Source organism: Thermobia domestica, chromosome 1 (assembly GCF_964235325.1).
Source record: "Thermobia domestica chromosome 1, izTheDome1.hap1.1, whole genome shotgun sequence".
Lineage (NCBI taxonomy): Eukaryota > Metazoa > Arthropoda > Insecta > Zygentoma > Lepismatidae > Thermobia > Thermobia domestica.
The window spans coordinates 235288700-235315417 of record NC_137454.1 but is presented as its reverse complement, the minus strand read 5'-3'; the positions used below and the strand labels follow the sequence as shown (position 1 = coordinate 235315417).

The following is a 26718-nucleotide window of genomic DNA, read 5'->3' as shown; positions in this document are numbered from 1 at the left end:
CCAGGAAGAAAAATCGATACACCAAAACACGTTGTGCAGACTGTCTTGTCCCAGTGTGCAAGGAGCACGCACCAGCTGTTCTCTGTTGCAGGTGCCGAGGGCGTGAACAACATGAAGACAGTGAGTGATAACTGCCACATTCCGAAAGGATTTTCCTCGGTTTGAATAAACTGTTTATCATTTTGTTCATTTGTTTGTTTCTTGTGATTCTGTAGCTTTACTGTATTATTCAATGTTGGAAAATTATTGATTTTTTTTATTGTGTAGTGATATCAATAAACAATGTAAAATACCCTGCATATATGACTGAAATATTCTAAAGTTGTAAATTTACAATAAAATTCACAATTAAATCTTAAACTGTGTTAATAAGAGGGATTTTTCCATTACTTTCATAGGTGAGAGAAAATCTCACCACGCGCCCACTTGCGTTACTAGTAACCACGCGCCCGGTGCCGGGTTAAGGTAGTTCTACTTTAGGTTTATCGAAAACATTACATACATGACATCATTCATATATTATATATATGAAAATATCATTCAAGAAGAAAAACGAAACTAATAATATTATTAACACTAGAAAATGTTCTTGCATGCCTCAGTGTTTACATAAGAGACAAAGAAAAGGCAGCGGTAGCTCAGTGGTAGAGAAAGGTCCTCGAGGTCCTTGACTGGTGCTTGAGATCCTCGATTCGATCCAAGCTTGCGCCAAGTGAGCTTTGTGGTGGACAAACACCGTGTGCGAGGGTTTTCTCAGGGATCTACCTTTTCCTCCCATTTTCTTCATTCTACCATTTATTCATTTCCCACCATCACCGTCTGCCTTGGGCTAGCCGGCATAACCGTGGAAATTAAAACTTAAACATTTCATAAGAGACAGAAGTAATTCTTTAACAAGAATTTTAAGAATGATCCAAAAAAAATGGATCAAAAGATTTCAACATTGGCCAAGAATTTTAGGAATGATCCAAGAAATGGAACAAACGATTGCGATCTTGGCCAATAATTAGTTTTTGGATCAGGAACCACAAAATTTTCGAACGCCCCTAAATCGAGTTTTAGTATTTTCTACGGAATAATCACATCATACTGAGTTATGTGTTAGTTTAGATTTGGCTACATTATATGTGGTTCTCCAGATATAAGGCCTACAAGCAAATTTTTGAATGAAATATATTGGATCTTTTGATCCAAAAAGAAATGTAGATTATGGAGTACAAAGAAAATGGAGAAGGAAAGAGGTAAAAACAAAGATGCGTTATACCTAGTACTGACAGGGGATCAAATCAGCTCGGGTCAAATGATTTTTTTATAAAAATAAAATAGATAATATTGTAATATAAAACTAACCAAACATCATATTCAAACTAACGGATAAAAATCAAAATATCTTAGCCAGCACTTTATCCAGTAAAGAAATTAAATATTTGAATGCGAGAGCAAAATTGTCCCCCTCTCCTTCTAAGTACTTCTACGGTTAAGATAACATGTTTCAGCCAACTCGTAACTCCTTTTTTGTTTTCAAATTACAAGTAATTCTTTTAAATTAATTAATAATTCTTTTTTAAGAAAAGTATTTTCTAAGTTGAAATAGTATAACGTTATATACTGCATTAGACCTACATTTACTTGTGTAATATTAGCAAAGTTTCAATGTCAAAAGGAAGTAAAAGTCGATATACATGTTATCCCGCATACACATGCACGTACTATTATCTTGAACATCACTGGAAACATAGCCTTTCCACCAGACCTCGACCTTAATGTGTTACAACATGCAAAGTGCATTTATGAACCCTTGACCTCTTCCTACTTATGTCAAGCGGATATTATCAAGTTGTCACTTGAGAGTAAATGACACAAAATATGACCAGAAGAGTAAGCACGGGAAGTGTTCTCTTGTTCGGCTTTCTAAACAGTAAACATGAGATTTTATATTACTATCTCATTTGAAGAATGTTTCTTTAATTGAAACTCATACACACAGACGTTCAATTGGTGTTCGTGAGCATGATATTGTAGAGGATATCAGGCTGGTTCGTAATCCCACAGAACAGTACAGCAAGAATATGTGTATCCAGCAGATGTTTATTGCATAGTCATGGATGACTACTGATAATTTATTAGATAAATGTGGATGTTCAATTAACCCCAAATGTAATGACTGAAACGTCGTTGTACGTGCATCAGATGAAAAGTTTGATTGATATGAATGTACAAACTATTTTTAAGGAATTTAGTTTTATGTAGGGTGTTTCAAAACAATACCGACACGTGATTCCTGACATCAAGATAAGACAAAAAGTATAGACCAGCCTGGGTGCACAAATGCTTCCTTTCCGAGTTATAAACTGACGACAACATGAAAAATGAACTTTCAAAGTGCATAGCTCCAAAACTATGGGACCAACTGTAGTCGGGTTAAGATTTTATTTTGGAACTAGTATGTGTCCCATCCAAATATCTATCCAAAGTCCACAATCCTGCGGTATTTCCGCATTTATAGAGGTAGTTTGTGAGTACTTCAAATTATATGCCTGTAGCCAAACTTCCTCTATAAAAATTATTGCGTGAGTACCACAGGATTCTGCTACATGGATATTTGGATAGGGCTCATATTAGTTCCTAAGTGAAGTCTTCACCCGACTACGGTAGGACCCATAGTTTTGGAGTTATGGACCTTTAAAGTTCATTTTTTCATGTTTTTTTTTTTTTTTTGTGCAGCTTATAACTCTGAAAGGAAGCATTTGTCTATACTTTTAGGTCCAGGTTGGTCTATATTTTTAGTCTTATATTGGTGTCAGGAATCACCTCCCAAACGTTGTCGCTGTTCTTTTGAAACACCCTGTACGTCCGGCCGGAAGACTAAGTCTCAGGAACTATTTGATCAATGATCACCAAATTTGCTCAAAATGTAGAGAGGTCTAAAATTGGGAACCAAATTTGTTATTGGAACCGATATTCAAACAGGAGGTGTAGAAATTTACCATTTCCGGTTTCAAGGTTTATCGCTATAGAACAAAAAAGAGTAAAAGATAGAGATATATATTTTTCTTCAATCAATTACGATTCCCAAGAAAACATTACACACCCATCCTTAACTCTCTAAAACTGGAAGTGATATAAATCCATTAGAACTCCGGGTTTCAATATTGATTTAATAAAGCAAATACAGGGTGCGGAACGTAAAACCAGCCCGTAAAGTGAACACATAAAATGAAATGTAATGTATTGAATATGATTAACTACAACACATAAATGAAATGTAATGTATTGAATATGACTACTCACCTTCACAGCAGCCTTCACAGCAGGTGCTGAAAGTGTCCTCCGCCCACTTCAACACACATGTGAGCACGATTGAGGAGATTCATATATACCCTTGTCAGTTCTTGTGTTGTAATGCTATTGGTGACATCCTGGATCCTGGTCTTGAGTTCTTCAATTGTGTGTGGATTTGTTTCGTATACTCTTCCCTTTAACAGTCCCCATAAGTAAAAGTCACACGTGGACAAGTCTGGTGACCGAGGAGGCCACAAGCCTTTGCTAATTGTCCTCTCTGGTGTAAACATCTCATGCACAAGGGACAATGATGCAGCTGATGTGTGGCATGTTGCACCGTCCTGCTGAAAGTAACATAACTGACGCTCCTCTTCGGTGAAGTGTGTATAAAACTCCTCCAGGATTCCCATATACACGTCACTGTTCACTGTCGTCTCAAAGAATATGGGCCCAATAACGCGTGTGGCGGAAATGTCACACCAAACACCAATCTTCTCATCATGCAAGGGTACCTGGTGGATTACGTGTGGATTTTCTGTCGACCAATACCGGTTGTTTTGGGAATTTACGTACCCAGACAGGTGGAACCACACCTCGTCACTCATGATGAGCATTAGTGGATCCAAGAAACCACTGGCAACATTGCTCAACAGCCATGAACAGAAATGCACCCTCTTCTGCAGGTCAGGCTCCTTCAGTTCTTGCACAACACTTATCCGGTACGGTTTTAACTTCAGTCCCCTTAAAACACGTCTGCAACTCCTCTCACTCGCATGAACCTGTTGACTCAATCTCCTGGTTGACTTTCGAGGACTTCTTGTCATTATCTCCTCCACCTGCATCTTTAATTCAGGTGTGCAGATAGATGGTCGTCTGTTCCTGGGAGCATTTTGAACCGATCCTGTACGCCGCCATTTTTCAATCAATTCCTGAATGGTGCTTTTTGCTGGCACAGAACGTCCTGGAAATTTCTCCCGAAACAAATTCTTTGTTTTCACAAAAGATCCCGTGAGAATGAACCCTTCAACAATGGCAACACGCTCGGGTATCGAATACGGCATTATCACACACTGACACTCACCCGGCTTAACGCAACGAGGCCTTTTCCTCAACTGGTTTCGACAAGTTTCACTGGCTGCGGCTGCACGTGACTGCTGCAGGTCACGTAAGTCGACCCGACCTCGACACGCCATCTCTTGGTAGGAAGGTAGATTATTTAAGTGTTGCCAAAAACACAATATACCAGAATATTACGACGGGCCGGTTTTACGTGCCGCACCCTGTACAATAACAGGTAGCAAGAAGCAGTTTCTTGGAATCGATTTAACACTCTAGGAATTGGTTCTATCTTTTATCGTAACCCTTTATTTATGAAATGAAATGAAATTTTTGAGTTTTACGTCCCACGGTTATGCCGGTTAGGCTAAAGGAGACGGTGATAATGAGAGATGAGTGAAATGGTGGAGTGAAGAAAGTGGGAGAAAACGGAAGAATCCCGAGAAAACCCACGCACATGGTGTTTGTTCACCACAAAGTTCACTTGGCGGGAGCAGGGATTGAACCCGGGACACCAAGAACCAGAGGTGAACGCTCTGCGACTGAGCCACCGCAGCCCTTAACCCTTTATTTAAACTAGAAGTAGCAGAAATCAACCACTCGTGGTTTTTAATGTTGATAGTGATAAAATAAGAGCCGTAAGAGATAACGGGAAGCGATATTCTATAATCAATTGAGCGTCCCAAAAATATGTTCAATTTCCACTGTAATCTTTCTACTAAAACCGGATATGGTATAAAATGTCCTACAGTAGATATCCCCTCCTTCATAAGCGTGGGAAAATTTTGGCGATATCATTTCCTGGAATTGGGAGGCAAGTTTCGACAAGCCTTTGGTTGCTATGTTCATAGCCTTTTACGGGTAGTACAGAAGCGCGTGGGAAAATTTTGGTTTATCTGAACCCCTATGAGAACAGTTTGTTGTTATTGCTATGTTCATAGCCTTTTACGGCTAGTACAGAAACGCGTGGGAAAATTTTGGTTTATTTGAACCCCCGTTACCCCCTACTCCTCTTTAGTTGCTATGTTCATAGCCTTTTACGGTTACCACAGAAGCCCGTGGGAAAATGCTGGTTTGCTGTTGCTATGCTTGTAGTCTTGGACGCCTACCAGATGTAAAAAACAAGATAAAACATGCCTTTTTCTTGTTCTTGTCGTTTATTGGCTAATAATTTGAATCCCCAAACCCCTCACCCCTCCTGCGAAGAGCGTAAGCGGAACGTATGTGCTTGTGTAGATCATTCTGTTAGCAGCTGTTGCAAAGGAAGAAACGTCAAAAATTTAAAGATGTCATCGTCAATGAGTTTATTAGATAAGCTTAATAAGCCATCAATGGTACCCTTTACAAAAATGCGAGATTTGGAGATTGGAGTACCATTTCGTATTGTAAACTGTGAGATAATTACAACGGTATATGGTAGGAAGGCCTGTGTGACATTTGAAGGAGGTGAAAAAGTGATTTTACCTGGACGTTGTACTGAAAAATTGGAAGCAGATAATGGTGCATTATTAACGTATTTACAAAGTGGGAATGTCTGTTTAATATATAAAGGAATGAAGATTAATGTATCTGGACGTAACATGCACGATCTTGAATTTACTGAACTGGTTTACTCATCGTAAGTGTATGGTGACATGTACAAACAAGATGAAAACATGAATTTTCCTCTTTGCCCCTCCTCTTCGTGCATGCGCAGTCATCTGTATGCATAGTGTCGTTATTCTGTACTGACCAGCGACCGGAGTAACATGTCTTTGAGTGCTTGTGCGTCAACTATGGATACCAAGAAAGAGTACTTGTTAAATGTTGAATATGGACTTAATTCAATGAAAACCAAATTAATTTGCATTGGACTGGATAGTGATACATTTGAACCAGTGATTCGTGTTGGCAAAGGACTTGTGTTTGGAGTGGAGTTAAATTTGGCAGAGTGGGAGAAACTTGTACATTTAATCCCATTTGTTACGGACTATTTAAATTCTCAAGTGGAAATTACATTTATAAAATCTCTTGGTCGAAAAAACGAACTGGTGGTACGAAAACTAATGGGTGAAAAATTAGTGATGTTAGAGAAGAAAGGAACACTTCATGCTCCTCGAAACACTGTGTACTTATCTTCAAGTGATTGGCTTTATTTCTTGGAAATATTACCGTGTATTGAACATGCTGTGAAAAACAGTAAAGTTTGTAGTGTTGTGCTACGTGAATATTTTGACTTGTGTACAGATACTATTCGTAATCATGTACAATTACAGTGTCTTACATGCAGAGGACTTGCCGGAATCCATACCTGTGTAGATGAACAGAGTATTATTAATGGTATGAACATTAGTTTTCCAAGTGTCTCTCTTGATAAGAACAGTGATGTGAACATTGATGGTGAACGTTTAAAATTGGAAATGAAAGTATTTTGCAAACAAAAACTTATAGATTCAATAATGGCTGATTTATTTGATAGTGTATCGACACAGCCATGGTGGGGGGAAACCGAAACTCAACCTTCGGAGGGTATCAATGAAGTGAACGACTCTTCATAAAAGAAGGAGAAATTGATTTGTTTTTTTTTCATGTATACGAAACAACGTAATATCAAATGTAATAAAAATATATATATAGTGGAAAGTGAAATGTTTTATTTGTGTGTGTGTTTTGTGTTCGTTTCATACACCTCAATATGTTAGGATTTTAAAATTTTTTATAAGAAAAAAATCCTAACATATTTTTTCCTCGTATATTATAAGTGATACGTATAATAATAATAATAATAATCATAATGAATTCAAATTCTTGAAATGAATGTTAAAATAAAAATTAGTATTTGAAATTATTATTATTATACAACTTTGTCTTAAGTATGATAGGACTTTTTTTAATTTTAAAAAAGGAATTAAAATAATAATTAATATTAAAATTTTAAAAACAAAAGTCCTATCATAATAATAATAATAATATTGAATTCACATACTTGATTTAATTTACGAAAGAATAACTGATTAAGTATTTGAATTCATTATTATTATTATGTAGCTATATGATTACATCATTGAATTAAAAATCAGTTTTAGAATCTTTTTTTTTAAATCACTATGAAATTCTTTAATTCAATGACTTAAAAATATGTTTTATGATATGTGTATTTAATTACATAACTGATCATAAAACATATTTATTTATTAGGAAACGGAGAAAATAAGAAATAAAACATTTGTTTTCAAAGAGAAAAAATAATACAAAGTGTTTATTGTTGATGAAACTATTTACACAATTAAAACGCCGGTAAGTATAGTATATTTTAAAAGAACGTTAGATTTTGTTTCCACTGTCCGTGGATGATGATAACTTCACAACTGCCATATACTGTTCACTGATGATACTACTGCTGTTGATGTTGATGATGAAACGTAGATACAAGTCAATCTGTACATTGAAGATGATGTCCATACACACGATGACGATCTTTTACTCTCTGAAATGAAAAAAAAATTGAAAAACAAACTTAAAATTTATTTTATCTATAATCATGAACAAATAATAATACATACAAACACATTATAATAAAGAAGAAGAAGAAATGGCTACCTTCAATAATATGAAAAGAAAGTAATCAAAACAAACGAAGAAGAAGAATGAAGACATGATTACCTGTAAAAGTAAATACAGCAAACGACGATCATTTTTTTCTGGAGTTGATGAGAAAGTGTAATGAAATTCATTTAAGGACTTTCCTTTAGCTTTGAAGCATAGGAAAAGATATGAATAATGCCCACATAAGGATGATTTTACACTTTGAATTTGTTTATTATTAAATGTATAAGAAGTGGAATTTCTACGTAGAAATTGAATATGATGCATTACATATGGAGGAAATCCAAATGTATCGAAGTAGTGGGCACGGCCATCAGTATGAATATATACGGAAATCCAGTGTGTGCCAAGTTTGTTCGAGGGATCTGTATTTATGATGATAGCTGCAGGTAGTGGAACATGTGCTGGTAATTCATTGGCTGCATATACGCCAACGAAATGATTGTGAAATAAAGAATTTGTTTGCAAAGCATTCAATAAATCTAGTGTAGAGGACATCATGTATAAAAATGCAGACATGTACATATATGATATGATATTTAAATAACGTACCTTTAAAAATCCATGATGATGTTCCTCTGATGATCCACTTCTAAGAGAGATTGGAATTCTCCATACACAATGCAGGAGATAGGTGCTGGTAGAGGCTTCGTAAAATGAACTTCCAGACGAACACACCCATGCCGTATAAGATTCCAATGCTGCACAGCGCTGGCTTCTCCATCTTGAGTAATGTCGAAAACAAAGATAGTGTATCCTTGAGGAAAGTCAAGGCGAGGAATATTGTTGCCATGATTGGAAAAGTGAATGCCTGATCCACAGAATAAGGTATGATATGAGGAAACATAGAGGTTGTTTTCGAAAATTGGTTGTAATGGTTTTGAAGGTACAGGTTTTCCATCAATGTATAGAGAGAAGAAATTGATGTCAAAATGTTTGAAATGAAATGGATTTGAAGTTATTGTTCCTGTATAGGCATCATTTTGTGTAAACGCCACAATCACTCGAGTTGGTAATACTCCCATAAATAAATTATCAATTGTTTTTGATTGAAGATCCTTTGGAATGACGAATGACTTCATTTGCACTCTTGTGAGAGGATATTTGGCTGTTGTTGATTGTAGAAGCTTGTTATGGGCTAGTTTTATTGTAGGACTAACATTAATCTTTTTAATATGTAAAGCAGCGTCTAAAATGTTCACTTTAGCCTCAACAGACGCATCACTAGCGATGAGACAAAAGTTTGGCTTTGCAGGAATTAACTTGAGACGTAATTCTACTCCTTGGATTAAAAATTTATCTTGATTAAAAATATCACAATGAAGATGTCCAAGCATGTCGAATTTTGCACTTTTTTTTGTTAATTCATAACGTTGTTGAAATCCTTTATTACCACTAGATGTTGCATCCATATGTCCAGCAGTATCTTGAAACCAGAATGCACATTGAAGATGAGTATTTTTAGCAGAATCATCATAATTTAACAGTTTTTCAATGTATGATCGATATGGATGATTATGAGATGGAAATGAAATCAGTTTGTTATTTAAATACACTTCCACTTCACTGAACATAGAATTTAAAAAGTCATTAATAGGAGCCACAGCTTTATCACTTTCACCAAATGCTGATCCATCAGGCTTAACGATTTGAGCTTCGATGTAAAGAAGAGTATGTGGTAGATCTATGTATTCATCACTTGTTCCTGGGATGACAAACTCTATAGGAGCATTATCAGCTAGTGAACTGATTGGTTTGTATGTAACAACATGATTATCCAATATACTGGTTTGCGTTGGTTTTGTAGAAAAAATATCTAGTTCACTTTTTACACACTCGCAGGATTGATGATGTAAGAAAGCCATAATGGTGATGATTTAATCAAAGATATCGTGTGATAACTTCCTCTTCTTATAAGACTGATTTTTCTTTGTTTTCTGTGTACGTTTCCTCTTGCCCTTCTCCTTCTTCTTCTTGCGCTTGATGATGTGTAATGGTGAAGGGTTAAAGATGGAATGATGTGTAATTCTTCTTTTCCTTCGTTGATATCCAGATCCTAGCATAGATTTCAGTTTATTTTTTGCTTTGTCTTGCAAGACGGATCTCGCTTCACCCATTCGTTGATGAAAGGATTCGTTAATAGGTTGATTGTCGATGATGACATCAGTAATAACGTTTGCTCCAGATTTTAATAATTCCTTTCCTACTGTTTTAGCTCCTTGTTTTACTAGTGGCATGACAGAACGAAATAATCCTCCAAGGAAACTTCCAATACCATGTCCAACTTGATAGGGGGAGCCAACATAAACGTTTCCAGTTCCAGAAAGAGCTTGTTTTTGATAATATTGTAAATATGGATTATTCATATTTGTCGATGTTGACGCACTGGTCGAAAATGTAGTTTAACGCATACAGTTCCGAAAGTGAATGCCAGTGGAGAGCCTGTACTATCTCTTATATCTATTTTGATGTGTTCAAAATGCATCTTCTCTATAGGCACATAATGTGGAGGATTAAAAATTTCTATAACACTACTTCCAAATGTATGATTCACAGGATTCATATTTATGATACGTAATAATGGTGCTACTGTATCTCCAACAAATACAGATTGAATTATATCACAATACACATACATTGTAGATGGAAGTCCTAAACGTAAATTTGGAATGCTTTGGCCTTGTTGCATATCCTTTAAATCAACGCTTGGATCAAACCCCAAAATCGCACTAACACTTGGTGATAATGCAACGTCTACATCTATGTCTTTATGAAGACGTCGTATAAAACAGGTATTACTCTCACGAGTATAAGAAATATGTAAATTTGTGAATCTGTTGTACGTATTTATTATCTTTATCAATTCTGATATGTCAGTGTAATAACGTACAGGAATAGTTATAAATTTCCATTCATCACTTTTTGCAGGTTTGTAAAAAATTTTATTATTTTCGTCATTAATATTTAATATTGAATGAGGATAATGAATTTCAACAATAGCCACTTCCCACTTTTCATGGAATTCCATTCTTTGATGAAGTTTCGTAGTGTATGATGTTAAGGTGTTGTCAGGAAAATATTCCATAGAACTATTACTGGGAAGCGTAACGTAAAAATCTCCATCAGGTTCCATTGTACTTCTCGATCTTCTTTACGGATGATGCAGGTATCCAGGAATCGAAAGAAGAAGGATATCCTTTCCAATGAACAAGATATTCTTTTCTGCTGCCTTTTCTTCTTGTACGTATGATTTTATCTATGTAAAATGTCTTTGATAACGTCACAGGTTGTAATTCCTCTCTGTAAAATAATCCATCCAGTGGTTCCTTGTTTAAATCTTCAATTTCATAAACAGGTGGATCTCTTGGTATTATCTTCTTCACTTTAAATATTTCCCAAGTCCAATTTTGCATATATCCTTTATCAAATGTACGTTTAGTTTTACTAATTCGTACTGTATCACCAATCTTAAGATGTTTTGAGAAATTTGGATTCTTTTTCTTCGTCTTCTTTATTTTATTATCATATTGATTATGCCATACTTGTAATAGGTTATTTTGAGAAACATTTGCAGGTGACATCTTTATACTTGAATGATAACCTTCATTGTATGATTTCACAAGAAGAGGTAATACATTTAAATAATTATACGTTTGATACTTTGTAAAATACTTCCACATTTTTTCTTTTAAAGTTCTGTTAAAACGTTCTACAATACTAGCTTTTATATCAGGATTTTTAGTTGTAATATGTTTTATTTTGTTGTGCACTAAGTACTTCTGTATTGTTTTATTAGTAAACTCACTTCCTTTATCTGTTCGAAATGTAATTGGTTTTCTGTCTTTGAACACAATTTGCAATGCTTTTAAGACATCATTTGTACTTTTAGATTTTAATGGCACAGCCCATGCATATCGACTGAACACATCTATCACTGTCAGAATATAACGATATCCATCATTAAATTTATGAAGAGATTGAAGATCATTAATATCACTTTCCCACTCATCATCAATGTTATTCACTACATAGAAATCTCTTTTAAAACGACGACGTACAGGTTTGTGTAACGTATATGTTGTTTGTTGCAGTAACCATCTTCTTATACAATGTATAGGAATTTTCTTTTTTGTAGCTATCCACAATTTTTTAACAGTTGAAAACGAGGCAGGATGTGAAGGGTTGTAGTAAATCTTGCTTAACTGTTTGTTTACGGTTTCCACCTTGACCATACTGGACGTTTACAGGCACGTTTCCTTTTCCTTATAGGAGATATTACTTTTTCCTTTTCTTCTTCTTCTTCTTCTTCTTCTTCGTCGTCTTCTGCAAACGATTTCAGAGGTATTTTTTCCCTTGACGATGATGCTGTTGGTGATGCTTTAGTTCGTCGTAAAATATATGACAAACGTTTTGGATTTCCAATAAGTTCTTGAGGTGTGTTATTATAAGATAAATAATTACAAAATTTCTCCCATCCCGGTGGATTTGTGTGTTTCCGGGGTCGCGACACATCAGAAATTAAATCTACAATGTGAGATCCTTCTAGTTTATCACCTCTGATGTAAACAGTTCCTTTATTATCCCACGTGATATTATCATCATGTTTCATTCTATGTAGTAGTAATTCAGCTCTTTTACGAAACATTTTGGGTATAGATAATAATATTTCTTCTTCTACTTCAGGCTTCTCTGATTTAGTTGACGTAATTGAAAGTGTCACAGGTTCTTCTTGTTTTCGTATTAAATGTAAATATTTTTGAAGAATATTGTTATACTGATTCCACTTTTCTTCATCACTAAGCGATGATAACTGTAAAATCTCTTGCATTTCTTGATCCAAATTAGATTCACGTTTCTCCAGGGCTGATGATGATGATGATGTTGGTGTTTGTATACGATTCAGAACTTCAGGTGGAACTAAAATCATCTTCTTTGCGTGTTCCATTGTACTAACGGAATAGTAAACTTGATAATGCACCAGTTAAAATAGGAGCTAATAATGCCGGTAGGAATCCACCCTGCTGCTGTACTAATAAATGCTTCTTCTTCTTTTGGATGGAGTTTCCTTTCTTCACAAGATATCGAAGCGTCCTCTTGTATCGCTTTAATCTTGCTTTCTGTGTCTTTGTAAGAGGTACATTCCCTTTTAATACATTATAACAACATTCACAAATACTTCGAATCACTGAAGAGTCTGCATTGGCCAGTATAGCTTTACGTAATTTAGGATTTGCTTTGCTCAGCGTACGAAGAAGATCTCCGTGTTTTACTCTTGGAGACATATTGTCAGAATGAAGAAACACAGTTTAAAACAATCATTATAAACATATCTTCTTCTTCTATTTCGATGGAACATAAACGTAATGATAAATATCATCAGGAAAGATATTTGTTTGAAAACGAAGTTCATCTGGCGTATCCTGTTTTAAATCAATAAAGAAATATCCATATGGTAACTTTGTTGCGTCGTTGAAACTTTCTTGAAGAAATTTTGAATTCTCAGGAGTTAATTGATAACTCAAATGTTTAATTTGTGATTTATCTCTTGGATTTTTAAATAATACGATATAAGAACAATTCAAACTCATATCTCTGCTTCCTTTTCCCTGATGAAATATGTTTTGTGTAATAAATAGTACACTAAGATTTCTATGATGAGAACCCTTTGTAAAGAAATCAACTATATTGCGGTTCACTTCACACATTTGATCATCAATAATAATAAGATGTGGTCCAGTTTCAGGTAAAAAGTCTTTTGTTCGAGGTAATCCTTCAATAAATTGTACTTTTGTCGAAATTTCTCTGTATGCATTTTGCCATTCTGCATAGTACCAATAAATATGACGAAACGATGTATTAACCATACGTGATAAATTGGACAGGAAACGTATTACAAAGGAAGTTTTTCCACATCCACTTGGTCCGGCAACAATACATGAAAAGGGATGTTTCCACGTCGTGTCCATGTTAAAGAGTATGATTATTCTTTCTTCATACGTATATTTATAAAGGGCCTTATTACATTTCTCTTCTTCTTTTGTTGGAAGTAGTGTAGCCATATGGAAGAGTATCATATGAATTTGGTATTCTACGTCGTTTAATATAATTTATCTTATAAATTTTTGTTTCGGGCATGCTGACGATAGTATGGTCTTTCCTGCGGCAAATTTTTTTCTCATTGGTAATTTTTACTTCAGTAGGACGAGATTCTTCCTCTTCTTCTGCATCCTCTTCATTATCTACTATCATTTTCTTCATTACATCAAAATTTAGGTGTTTTGAAGATTCATAGTTTAATGAAAAGCCTCGTATCTTGCATACTTGAAACTCCTTCTTCGTGCTGGGATCAAAAATACGTAAGCTGTAATTCTTCGGGCCCGCCGATACATATTCTGAAATATAGGCTTCTTTACCATATTCGAGGACTTCATTTGTTAAATCGCCTAAAAAGTCACCAGTTGGAATTGTACTTTCACCAGGTTTTTGCGTATAAATGACGGAATCAGTATCAAAATATAATACTCTTTCTTGTAGTTGATCTAAATATTTGTACAATTCTAATCTTGCTTGTGCTGTTGTGTATGCGGCTATGACAACATTTACTGTTGGTAGTGAAACAGGAACGTCATCGGTGTATTGCCAATATACATATAACATGTCATCATTTACTGGGAATATTTGATGAACATCTATATCATGAGATGTTAATTTTTCATATAATTCCTTGGGTTCATTAATAATGCTGACATGACCCATGTTCTCACGTTGACCAAATTTTCCCCAAAATGAATTTAGCATTAATTTAGCTAAACTTCTAAGTGCTGGATTATGTTTAATTTTGTTCTCATCTAGACGTATTCCTTCCTTTTCATAAAATTGCTGAATGTACTTCTTCTTTAATTCATCTGTTTCACACCATGATGGCCATCCACTAGCTTCTGTTTTTGCTTTCAGGAAGGTGTTTATGTATTCTGCAAATAAGCCGCCACTTTTTGTTTTTTCATCATATTGAACAACGTCATATGCCCATATTTCATGAATATCTATTATTTTGTATCCTTTTTCTAATGCCTTTCTTACTTCATCTGCTACCCATGTTCCATGTAGCACTCGGTCTTCATCGTTGTGATTACAAGGTGCTTGGTTTAATTCATCACAACATGTACGGCAGAGTGGAAACATCAATCTATCATTTGATTTATAAGGGAGTACAGGATGAAACAGTTGTTTTGGAGGCAAAATACTGAGCTTAACTAATCCTTCTACTTCTTCAATGGTGGGAATATTTGAATCTCCAGGCAGGTAGATAGTAGGGTGACGAATTGGAAACTTCTTAGTCTTAGAGATAAATGGGTACAAGGAAATAACATCTTTGTAATTTATGGTCTCTCCTTCAGATTCTTGTGCTTTATGATACAAACGTATGGCATTCACACGTCCTCCATAAAAAGCGTCACGAGGATTTAATGGTGTTTTCTTTGTATACGGATGATTACTAACATACTTCTTCATCTCTTCATTTCCTGCCAATTGTTTTTTAAATTCACAACCCCATATTTCATGCACTTCACAGCCAAAATCTTTTAATTTTTGGATTTTCTTCTTTGTTGCTTCATATCGAAATTCCATGGTATCGGTATCATTGTTATAGATGGGTTTATCTCTGTCGTTAGGGTAGCAGTAGATACAGCCATGTGTAAAATCGCCCTCATATTCCCACACGTGTATTCTTCCTGTATTGGGATCTGTCCATACACCATCTACTTTCATTGATGCTATTCGTTTTTCCTTACTACGAGCAGCATTGGTAATTTGGATGTTTCTTGTTTTTTCTTCCCAAGCTATCCATTGTACTGCTTCAATTGACTGGACATCTCTCCATCGATACCCGTTCTTTGGTATGATACCAATCGTATTTTCCTTTAAGAAATTTCTACGATATACCAAATTACATGCACTGGCGATTGTAATGCATTCCAGTAAGGGATTTACATTTGTTTCAGATTCAAATGTATTCATAAAGGAAATACATGCTTGACGTAATACTTCAACATCCTGTACACAATATTTGATGAGTTCTTCTTTCATTTTAAAGGTGTCGTTTTGATGTTCGGTATACCATTGGAGAAACTTGCGTCTTTCGTCTACTTTCATAGTATCTGCTCCATAATATTTAATGTCTGGAAGCGGCCCTTCATAGGTTTGGTTCTCACGTCGATTAAAGAAGTGTGGGAAATATCCTTTGCACGATTGAAGCCCAAATGCACCACTTAATTTACTTAAGGGCATAGGAAGAAAGCTTAGTGAATCGATGAAGGTTACGTTTCCTATTTTAAGAGAGAGAATTTTTGCTCCATTCATGATTACTTCTGGAGTCCAATTCATCTTCTCAACCATGGTCTTAATGATGAAATGTGCGTCATATCCCTTTGAGTTATGGGCAACACAGATTACTGATTTAATGTTTGGTCGACGTTGTTGAAGATGATTTAGAAAATCTTCTATTACATTTTCTCCGTCAAAAATATTTTCTCGCTTTCCACAAATGACACAATCGTTCTTGATGTTGTTATCTTCATAACATTGGTAACATACATGTTGACTAACCAAGACATTAGGTATATGTTCATATATGTTTGCGTCCTCATCTTCTATTTTCGTATCTTGTGTGCATTCAATATCATAAAACAGAATCATAGATTTCTTCTCCATGATGATTTTTTCATTGGCTTTTTTCGATTTTCTTCTTTCATTCACTTTCATGTAACATTCATGATTGGGTGGTACAATAGCATAGCAAATATTGCAATAAGTTTCTCCACATACGTGAGAACGTTTTTCTTTCATTACATAAATTTTCAAACACTGGGCACAACATTTCACAATGGAACATAAAGGCTTTCCATTTTGATACGGCGCTGACTTGTGATAGTCATAGCATGACTGGCCATAAAATTCTCGATTACAATCATTGCAAGTAATATGGGTTTCTTTAAAATCACATGGAGGCTTCTGATGACAACGAAAACATACAGCTGTACAATGTTTCAAATGTTCATGCTTTTTTTCATATTTCTTATGACAACTTTCGCAATAAAATTTACAGCTAAAACATGATGTCAAGCTTTCAATGACGTTGAAGTGATTATCTATAAACAGTAAATTTAAAGCAGTTCTCTCGTTATCACTTGGTGGTGCTTCAAACATGACATCACTGCCTGAAAAGCCCCTATACACTGTAATTTTATAATCCTTTAAATATTCCTGAAATTTACGAATTTCAGGAATTCCACCACCATGACTAAGATCTACATCAGCAGATTCACATAGGTCTTCTGCTTCTTTTTCAATTATATATTTATATTGATTTACATATCTTCTGTATTCAGCTTGATTTCTTCCCTTGTATTTTTTCAGTCCTATGGCAACTACGATTGCATGTGCTAAACACCTTGTACCTTTATTCTTAATTGTAACAATACCACGTTTTGCCTTTACGTATTCCTCGGTATTCATAATATGTTGTTTCAAACGACCTTGTCCTCTCGGCATGCGTACATGATGAAAATTCACGATGCAATCTTCGTTTATAAGAAAAGCCGCATTACTTTGCAGTACTTTCTCATAACTTATCCATAGAACTTCTGCTGAAAGATTTCTTGCTTCTCTGAATGACAACCAAAATGGACGATGTCCTTCTCTCTCGTTTGTGATTGTTATTCCTACGTAATCATGCTGGTCCACATTACGTAGCAAATAATCTATTAGTGCCCGTAGACTTACTTCAATTGCCGTAAAAGGGTTTTCATCTGCACGCACGGGGGCTAGACGGAATCGTAGCATTCTACCCTCCATATTGTATCGTCTGTATTGTCTTCTTCGTTCTTCTATTATATGAAATCTATTGTGTCCATCATTACGGTTGTTATTTCCGAATCCTACTTGTATATTTGAATTTCGTTGTGCTTGAAATACGGCTAGCAATTCGTCCATTCTTTTTTCTATGCCGTCTAAATCGACTTCCATTTCTTCGTGTTCTGCACTAGCCTCTGCTAATATTTCCATAATTGAGGGATATATTACTTCTTCTTCTTCTTCTTTTCTGGGGTCGGGAAACAAATTTTTAATCCAATTTTCTAGTTCATTCGTGTAAAACTTATCATCTTCTTCTTCTATCTTCATCTCTTCCTTATTGTAATCCTCTCCTATTATTTGGGAAAACGTGAAATTTAGCAGCTCTTCTTCTTCATTTCTCCTTTCTTCGACGTCTTCTTCTGTTCCTTCTTGTAACCACTTTATAATTTCTTTAATACGGTCTGATGCTTCTTCTGTTATCGTTCTATTGCTAGCACTGTTCAATATTTGTAATAGTTCTTCTTCATCATATTCTTCTTCTTTTTCTACTGGAATTTGAATTTCAATAGTTTCTCTTTCTTCTTCTTCTTCTTCTGTTGCTGCTTCTTCTATTTTCATTTGTTCTTCTCCGTCTTCTTCTTCTTCTTGCATTTTTTCATGATGATCTATTTCCATTTCTTCTTTTGCGTCTTCTTCTTCTTCTTCTTCTTCTTCTTCTTGCATTTCTTCTTCTTCTTCTTCTTCTATCCCAATTATGGCATTTATTTCACTTAAAAGAACTTGCGTTTCGTTATTTACGCCCACTACCTCTTCTTCTTCTTCTTCTTCTTCAATGTCATTAATGAAGACCGTAATCTCCTTCAGTAAATCTTGCGTACTCTCTTTTGCCATTTTTCTTCCTCAGATGTATATATACGTAATGCAATATGTGTAAACGGTATATGAATATGATATATAATAGGATATATAAATCTTATTTAAATGGAATATATATATGTATATAAATATTTTGAAAGGATATATAAGCGTTTAAAAGAATATACGAGTAAGTAAAATGTGATATATAAGTAATTAAAAAGGAATAATAATAATAATATCAACGGGAATAGGGAAAAGGATTACACTTATCTTTATTTGTATGCAACCTAAAATAAAAAAGAAATGAATTTTGTTACTTATAAATCAATATATATTAGATATATAAATATATACTATATAAGACAGAACTTTATGATGTCAATGAAATAATCTCTCATCATACCTTTTAAATATTTTTAACTTTTCTTCCTATTCCATGGGATGAGGAGTGAAACAAATGTATGCTCACAATCTCTTTCAAATGTATTGACTAATGAAGATATGTAGATTACACGGCCTTTTATACTTATTCTGATTTAGAATTTTATCGTTAATTTTAGTGAACGCGAAATCACTTTCGAAAACTATAGAATCGATACTAATGTTGTTTATTTTACGTGTATGAATATCACCCCCGGGAGCTCAACACTTTTTACCCCTTAGATGTCACGTTACTGATTTCAAAGTGTCTTTATTGAATACAACATCTTCGAAAACTATGGAATCGAAACTAATACTGTTTATTTTAAATTATTTTTACGTGTATGAATATCCCCCCCCGTGAGCTCATCACTTTTTACCCCTTAGATGTCATGTTACTATTTTCAAAGTGTCTTTATTGAATACAACACCTTCGAAAACTATGGAATCGGTACTAATATTGTTTATTTTAAAATATTTTACGTTTATGAATATTACCCCATAGGGAGACCCCGTGAGCTCACCACTTTTTTTACCCCTTAGATGTCATGTTACTATTTTCAAAGTGTCTTTATTTGAATACAGCACCTTCGAAAACTATGGAATCGGTACTAATGTTGTTTATTTTAAAATATTTTACGTGTATGAATATTACCCCAGGGAGCCCCTCGACAAGTAAACTTTATGTTAGATAATATTATTACATGAGTACTGTACTTTGAACTAAGGGGGACTCGGTGAATCAATGGTAAAGCGTTCACTTGTGATGCGATAGGGGACCTTGGTGATTTAGTGTCCACGTCTCATATAGCCTCGATGCTGAAAGGGACGCTATGACAATATAGATGAAAGAATTTTTACAAGTACTAGGGGGCCTCGGTGAATCATTGATAAAACGTTCACTTGTGATGCGATAGGGGTCCTTGGTGAATTAGTGTCCACGTCTCATATAGCCTCGCTGCTGTAAGGGACGCTATGACAATATAGATGAAAGTATTTTACAAGTACTTATTGTCTTTTCGAGTGCAAAATAATACGCATTCAATACTACACAGAGGCTTGTAGTGTTTGAGCCCCGTCGCCCAAAGCTTGGACCTCTCCCAACAAAAAATTTCTTAATGTACGCCTGTGTACATAGCTAGTATACGAATTCTATGACGGGAATCTGAGCATTTTAGAAGAAATGATGATAATAATAGGGAATATTTTAACTACTTTCGTCCTTTTAAAGTAATATCACATACAGCTTAGACTATAATATGGAGAAAACTGTATAAAGTTCAACTTCCTAGATCAACTTAAAGAAATGGAGAAATGTTCTCTTATTTGAGAATAGACAATTGTTTTAACTTGAAGATTTGTGCCCCATGATGAAATCGCGGGGTGCTGTGGCTCAGTGGTAAAGCGTTCACCTTCTGTGATTGGGGTCCCTGGTTCGATCCTAACTCTTGCCGTGTGAACTTTGTGGTGCATATAGCCTCGCTGCTGAACGGAACGTTAAACTCAAAAATCAATCAACATCATGTGTACATAGGTAACGGCATCCGAGATGTATAAGCAACACTAGTTTTGTCAAGTTTAGATCTCAAACACTGTTTTAATATTACCTAAAACACACACACACATACATATCTTTGCTTCGTGTTGTCTGAAACCATGACCTAAGATAATGTTGACGCGACAGCTGAAGAACAACATTGAAATACAAAACATGTTCTGTTATCTTATTTTTCTGCTCTTTGCAAGTAGACATTGCAGATACAGAAACTCTCTCAGTTCGTTGACTTGTGTATGTGTATTTAACGTTAGATTTCACTCTTATTAACATTAGAAAATTATGAAATTAACTTCAGTGCCTCAGTGGTAGAGTGTTTACCTCTGGTGCATGAGGTCCCGTGTTCAAATCACGTCTTTTTTTTCTATATACTTGTCATTAATTTTAGCGACCACAAATTCCCTGCTTCCTTTACAACTTAACGAAAAGATGCTATTGACTGTCCCCGGAAAACCGACCTTATCATTTCATTTTTACGTTCCAGAGGGTACGGTGGCTCAGTGGTAGAGCGTTCACCTCAAGTGCTTGGGTCTCTGATTCGATCCCAGTTCGTGCCCTATGAACTTTGTGGTGGACAAACATCATATGCGTGGATTTCCCTTCGGAGTTCACCAGTTTCCTTCCACTTTCTTCATTACATCATTTCATTCATTTTTTCATTATCACCTCTCCTTCATTAGCCTAGTAGACGTAACCGTAGGACGTAAAACTCGATGGACAAACACCGTGTACGTGAATTTAATGCAACATTTCATTCATTCATTTCTCATTACCATCGTCCCGGCTGGAGCTCATGTGATTCGGATTCCACGTTAATCAGTAGGTCCACGTCTCATATAGCCTCGCTGCTGAAAGGGACGCTAAACTAAAATCAACTCAACTCATCAACTCATCATCACCGTCTGCATTAGCATAGCCGACATAACTGTAAGACGTAAAACTTAGTGGCTCAGATTCCACGATAATCAGTAGGTCCACGTCTCATATAGCCTTGCTGTTGAAAGGGACGCTGAACTAAAATCAACTCAACTCATCACCATCGCCTCCATTAGCATAGCCGACATAGAAAGACAGACAGACCTTGTTGGCTTTATTGTTGGACGTAAATCTCTTCATTGTTTAAAAGATTTCATTTACAAACAGAAAGACAGACGTATACATCATATTATCAAAATTAAAATACCAAGTCTACAGACACTTCTCGCGTCAATTGCAATGCGAGCCAGAAAACATTCAAGAATTCCATCTTATCATTTTCTTAGAAGCATCATAGAAGTTCGCTTATGTGTTTTTAACTAGGGCAGTCTTGTTATCTCGTTGTAGTACGTATCATCAAAACATTTGACAGTGGCATCTTATCTGTTGCTCTTGAAACTAAACCATTTTAAGATGTAGTTCAATGTACTAACAAAACAGAGGAAGAAAGAGACTAACAAAACAGACATTCACATATATGTCGTCAACTGCTATCTAATTGCAATGTACGTCAGAAAACATTCAAGAATTTCATCTTATCTTAAATGAAAACCTAACATATTGTTTTATTCTTTCAGGAATAATCATAGACCGTAATATTTTTAATAATATATTTTTTTTACTTACCTATTTTAATAAGTCTGATGATAACACTTATTCTCAGCTTTAGGCATCCAACGGGTCAACCACGTACAAAGACACACACACACACACACACACTCACTATTACAAATATGAAGTGAAAGTTTTTACGTGGAAGAGGATCGACACACACTTTACTCTTCTAACTCTGAATCACAAATGTTCTCTGTATACACACATACACACACACACACACACACACACACACACACGTGTTTGTCTTAGAGAAACATGTTTCAACAAGTTCGATCATGCCAACCATAATCGAAAACATATCTCGTTACGATTTCAATGCATAAGATAATATCTTTCACATCAAGACTTGAGAAAGTCATGTTTCATTTTGTTTACACAGGTATCTATATGGGACTGTATTTCAATTCTAAATTTCGTTAACGTAGTTTTTTCTGCTATGGGAATATATTATATTGCAATTTCTCGTCACGACTTAGCAGCAAATTCATTTGGCATAATCTGATCTTTAATTTCTCTACATAAGTGATTTTAATTACTTGTCATAACAGACATCATGTGAATATTCATATAACACATTTCACATTCTACAATATGATATGCTATGAGAAGCTAGCGTTATTAGAATCCATTCGCAGGGGGTCTGGGGAGGAGTGTATAGGTATGTGTTTCGTTATGGGACTCATATATGGTTTCTTTTCTCATGTCTTTAAAAAAATTTCTGAAATACAATATTTACCTTAGCAACTAAGTCAATTTCGTGAGAAGCTTTGATCATTTGACTATCACGTCTTCTACAGACACTTTGTGGGAATAGGGCCAAGGGGGGCTAATCAACACGATTTTGCATGGGTATGTGTTTCGTTCTGAGACTCATATAATGTGTCTAATTCCACGTATTAAAAAAATCATGACATAAAATATTTACCTTAGCAACTAAGTCCAATTTCATACAATCTCCTGAGAAGCTTCGTTCATTTGAATATCATGCTTTCAGTTCATATTCTCCAGACATCTCGTGGGAATAGGATCAAGGGGTTTATTCGCTTATGCTCTTTGAAGACAAAAATCAATCATTCAATCAACTGGGAAGCTTCGATCATGATAACTGATAGGACTCTGATCCGTCCATCAGTATGAGCATCCAAGACTATGAAGGCCAAGAGCATCTAGCTATTCAATACATAACGAAAAGCAAAAATCAATCAATCAATTGGAAAACTTCGATCATGATAACTGATAGGACTATCAATTGGGGAGCTTCGATCATGATAACTTCTGTGCTATCCGTAAAAGGCTATGAACATAGCAACTAAAGGCTTGTCGAAACTTGACTCCCAATTCCAGGGGCTATGAACATAGCAACTAAAGAGGAGTAGGGGGTAACGGGGGTTCAAATAAACCAAAATTTTCCCACGCGTTTCTGTACTAGCCGTAAAAGGCTATGAACATAGCAATAACAACAAACTGTTCTCATAGGGGTTCAGATAAACCAAAATTTTCCCACGCGCTTCTGTACTACCCGTAAAAGGCTATGAACATAGCAACCAAAGGCTTGTCGAAACTTGCCTCCCAATTCCAGGAAATGATATCGCCAAAATTTTCCCACGCTTATGAAGGAGGGGTTGTAATTATCTCACAGTTTACAATACGAAATGGTACTCCAATCTCCAAATCTCGCATTTTTGTAAAGGGTACCATTGATGGCTTATTAAGCTTATCTAATAAACTCATTGACGATGACATCTTTAAATTTTTGACGTTTCTTCCTTTGCAACAGCTGCTAACAGAATGATCTACACAAGCACATACGTTCCGCTTACGCTCTTCGCAGGAGGGGTGAGGGGTTTGGGGATTCAAATTATTAGCCAATAAACGACAAGAACAAGAAAAAGGCATGTTTTATCTTGTTTTTTACATCTGGTAGGCGTCCAAGACTACAAGCATAGCAACAGCAAACCAGCATTTTCCCACGGGCTTCTGTGGTAACCGTAAAAGGCTATGAACATAGCAACTAAAGAGGAGTAGGGGGTAACGGGGGTTCAAATAAACCAAAATTTTCCCACGCGTTTCTGTACTAGCCGTAAAAGGCTATGAACATAGCAATAACAACAAACTGTTCTCATAGGGGTTCAGATAAACCAAAATTTTCCCACGCGCTTCTGTACTACCCGTAAAAGGCTATGAACATAGCAACCAAAGGCTTGTCGAAACTTGCCTCCCAATTCCAGGAAATGATATCGCCAAAATTTTCCCACGCTTATGAAGGAGGGGATATCTACTCCTACCAATTCCGGTTTCGATAATAATTGAGAAAGTATCATGCCGTACTAACCAAACTCCTTCACGTGGTATACATGTAACACTACTACTTGTTTTGAAATGTATTATTTTTTATTTATTTTTCTCTGTACAAAAATAGTTGATTAAGATTCGTCGTAATTATACGCCTACCAATGAAAAAAATAAACACTGTATGCTTTTATCCTTATGGACTTAGAATAACAATGTTTTTCATTGTAGATTCTTGAAGTTTTCACTTGCTTAAAATGAAAGTGTGAACGCCTCAAATTCAGAAAACCCGATGTTGATTCTTCCGTCAAGAAACATAAATAAAGGTTTTTGTTATTCAGCTACTCTTAAGGTAATATGAATGAATTTCAAAGGAAAAATGCTTTCACATTTAGAACCAATGATTACATTTATTATATTCCTATTGTGTATACATTTCTCGTTATAAAAACAAATTGTACAGTACGTATTCTTCTTCTTCCTACTTTTTTCATGTAGCTATACAAATTTGATTGAGTTGATTTTGAGTTTAACGTCCCGTTCAGCAGCGAGACTATATGAGACGTGGACCTACTGATTAACGTGGAATCCGAACCACTTATACAAATTTATCTGCCTATACTCTAAAAGAACTGGACGACAGATAAACCTGTAATATTGAGTATGTCCATTTCATGTCAATATTTGAGGCATGAAATACATGCCAAATTAGTGTTCGCTGTTTAGTTATTTAGAGGAACAATAGTCTATCATACAATTAATCCACATCATAAACATAGCCGTTGCTGTACGTTGAAATCATTATGACCGGAAATTAAAATGTAATGCTCATATATTTGACAATTATAAGTTAAGATTTTAGAATTTGTTAAAGAGTCTATTAAATATTCAAACATACATGACATACTTGTAGATAATTAACCTTATGTTCACAAAGTCTTGAATTCAGACCTAAAATCACCGCAATAAAATGAAAGCACTCTACCAGAGAGCTACCATATTTTTCTTCTTATCATATTAAAGACATTTTAAAATATATAAAACAAGATTATTATGAGACTTTAAAATATTATGAAAAATTTAGATCTACTGGTTCTACATACAAAGTTCTCTGAAGCTTACTCAACGTGATGTAATAATAATAATGATAATAATTCAAATTACTTCTTTAAATGCAATAAAATAAAAACACACTGAAAACTATACTGTAAACGCTCTTTCTGTTGTTACTGTGACTGGAAGGGAAAAGCTATCATATGCCTTGCCCGACTATTCATATGAAACTACTTCTTTTCCATGGACAGCCATATTTACAAATATTGTATATTAACAGTCTTAACAACATATCCATTACCACTTATTCTTCTATTTAAATAACTCAAAAACAACAAAAGAAGACAATATTCTTGGAAAGTGCTAACGTTTTATGCTAACATAATTTTATTAAATAAATTTAGCTATTATTAAGGAAATTAAACTTTTGGTGCTCTATGTGTTTTTATATATTTTAACTGACATTACAAAGGCAATTGACTGTTTTTATCATCAAAATTACAATGAAATGCTTTTATTTTTATTACAAGATTTTAAAGCATCTTACGGTAATTCTGATAATAAAAACAGTCAATTGCCTTTGAAATGTCAGTTAAAATATATAAAAACACATAGAGCACCAAAAGTTTCATTTTATTTAGTTACAAATAGTACAGTACCTCCATAAAAATTATGTGGAGTATATAGAAGTAATTGTTATTCTCGAGACCTTACATATGTTGTAGAAATTTCAGTGTTCAACAATTAGTTTGTTTAACAGCATTTTGTATATATATATATATATATATATATATATATATATATATGGGTGGAGAGTGGGGGGTGTTCATATTATTCTCTGAAGTTAAAAAATGTGGTGGAGAAGGTAGTGAAGACCTTTAATAATAGGCCTATGTTTAAATTAGCTAACGTTAATCTTATTAATTACGCTTGCTAAAATTTATACCGTCATTTTTAAATGCTCTTAACCTCTTAACATACATTTTGACCAGAAAAACGTTTCGATTTTAATGTATTTTTTATTACTCAGTTGAAATAATCACTTAAGAACATTATAAATGGTGGTGATAATAGCTATTGATTCTTGACAGCTAGCGTTGAGTTGCATGTATCTGAAAACCCTTAATATAAAACCACGAATGTACTCATGCTCGCAAAGAATAAATATTACC

General features: G+C 34.9%; 2 protein-coding genes across 3 annotated transcripts in view; one reads left to right on the top strand and one right to left on the bottom strand.

Moving 5' to 3' along the window:
• LOC145694677 (uncharacterized) overlaps positions 1 to 26718 on the top strand; it is a 347807-nt gene that overhangs the window by 38096 nt on the left and 282993 nt on the right. The gene's annotated exons all lie outside the window — the stretch shown is intronic.
• LOC145667177 (uncharacterized protein F54H12.2-like) lies at positions 7587 to 9305 on the bottom strand. The gene is made up of 2 exons (XM_081734899.1): positions 8476 to 9305; positions 7587 to 7804 (listed from the first exon to the last, which is right to left on the bottom strand). Exon 1 carries the CDS (start codon positions 9258 to 9260, stop codon positions 8478 to 8480), a length of 783 nt encoding a protein of 260 aa, XP_081591025.1. The 5' UTR covers positions 9261 to 9305; the 3' UTR covers positions 7587 to 7804; positions 8476 to 8477.

What these genes read in the sequence shown, in the direction of transcription:
- LOC145667177 (XM_081734899.1), bottom strand. Translation starts at nt 9,260, where the DNA reads ATGCTTGGACATCTTCATTGTGATATTTTTAATCAAGATAAATTTTTA.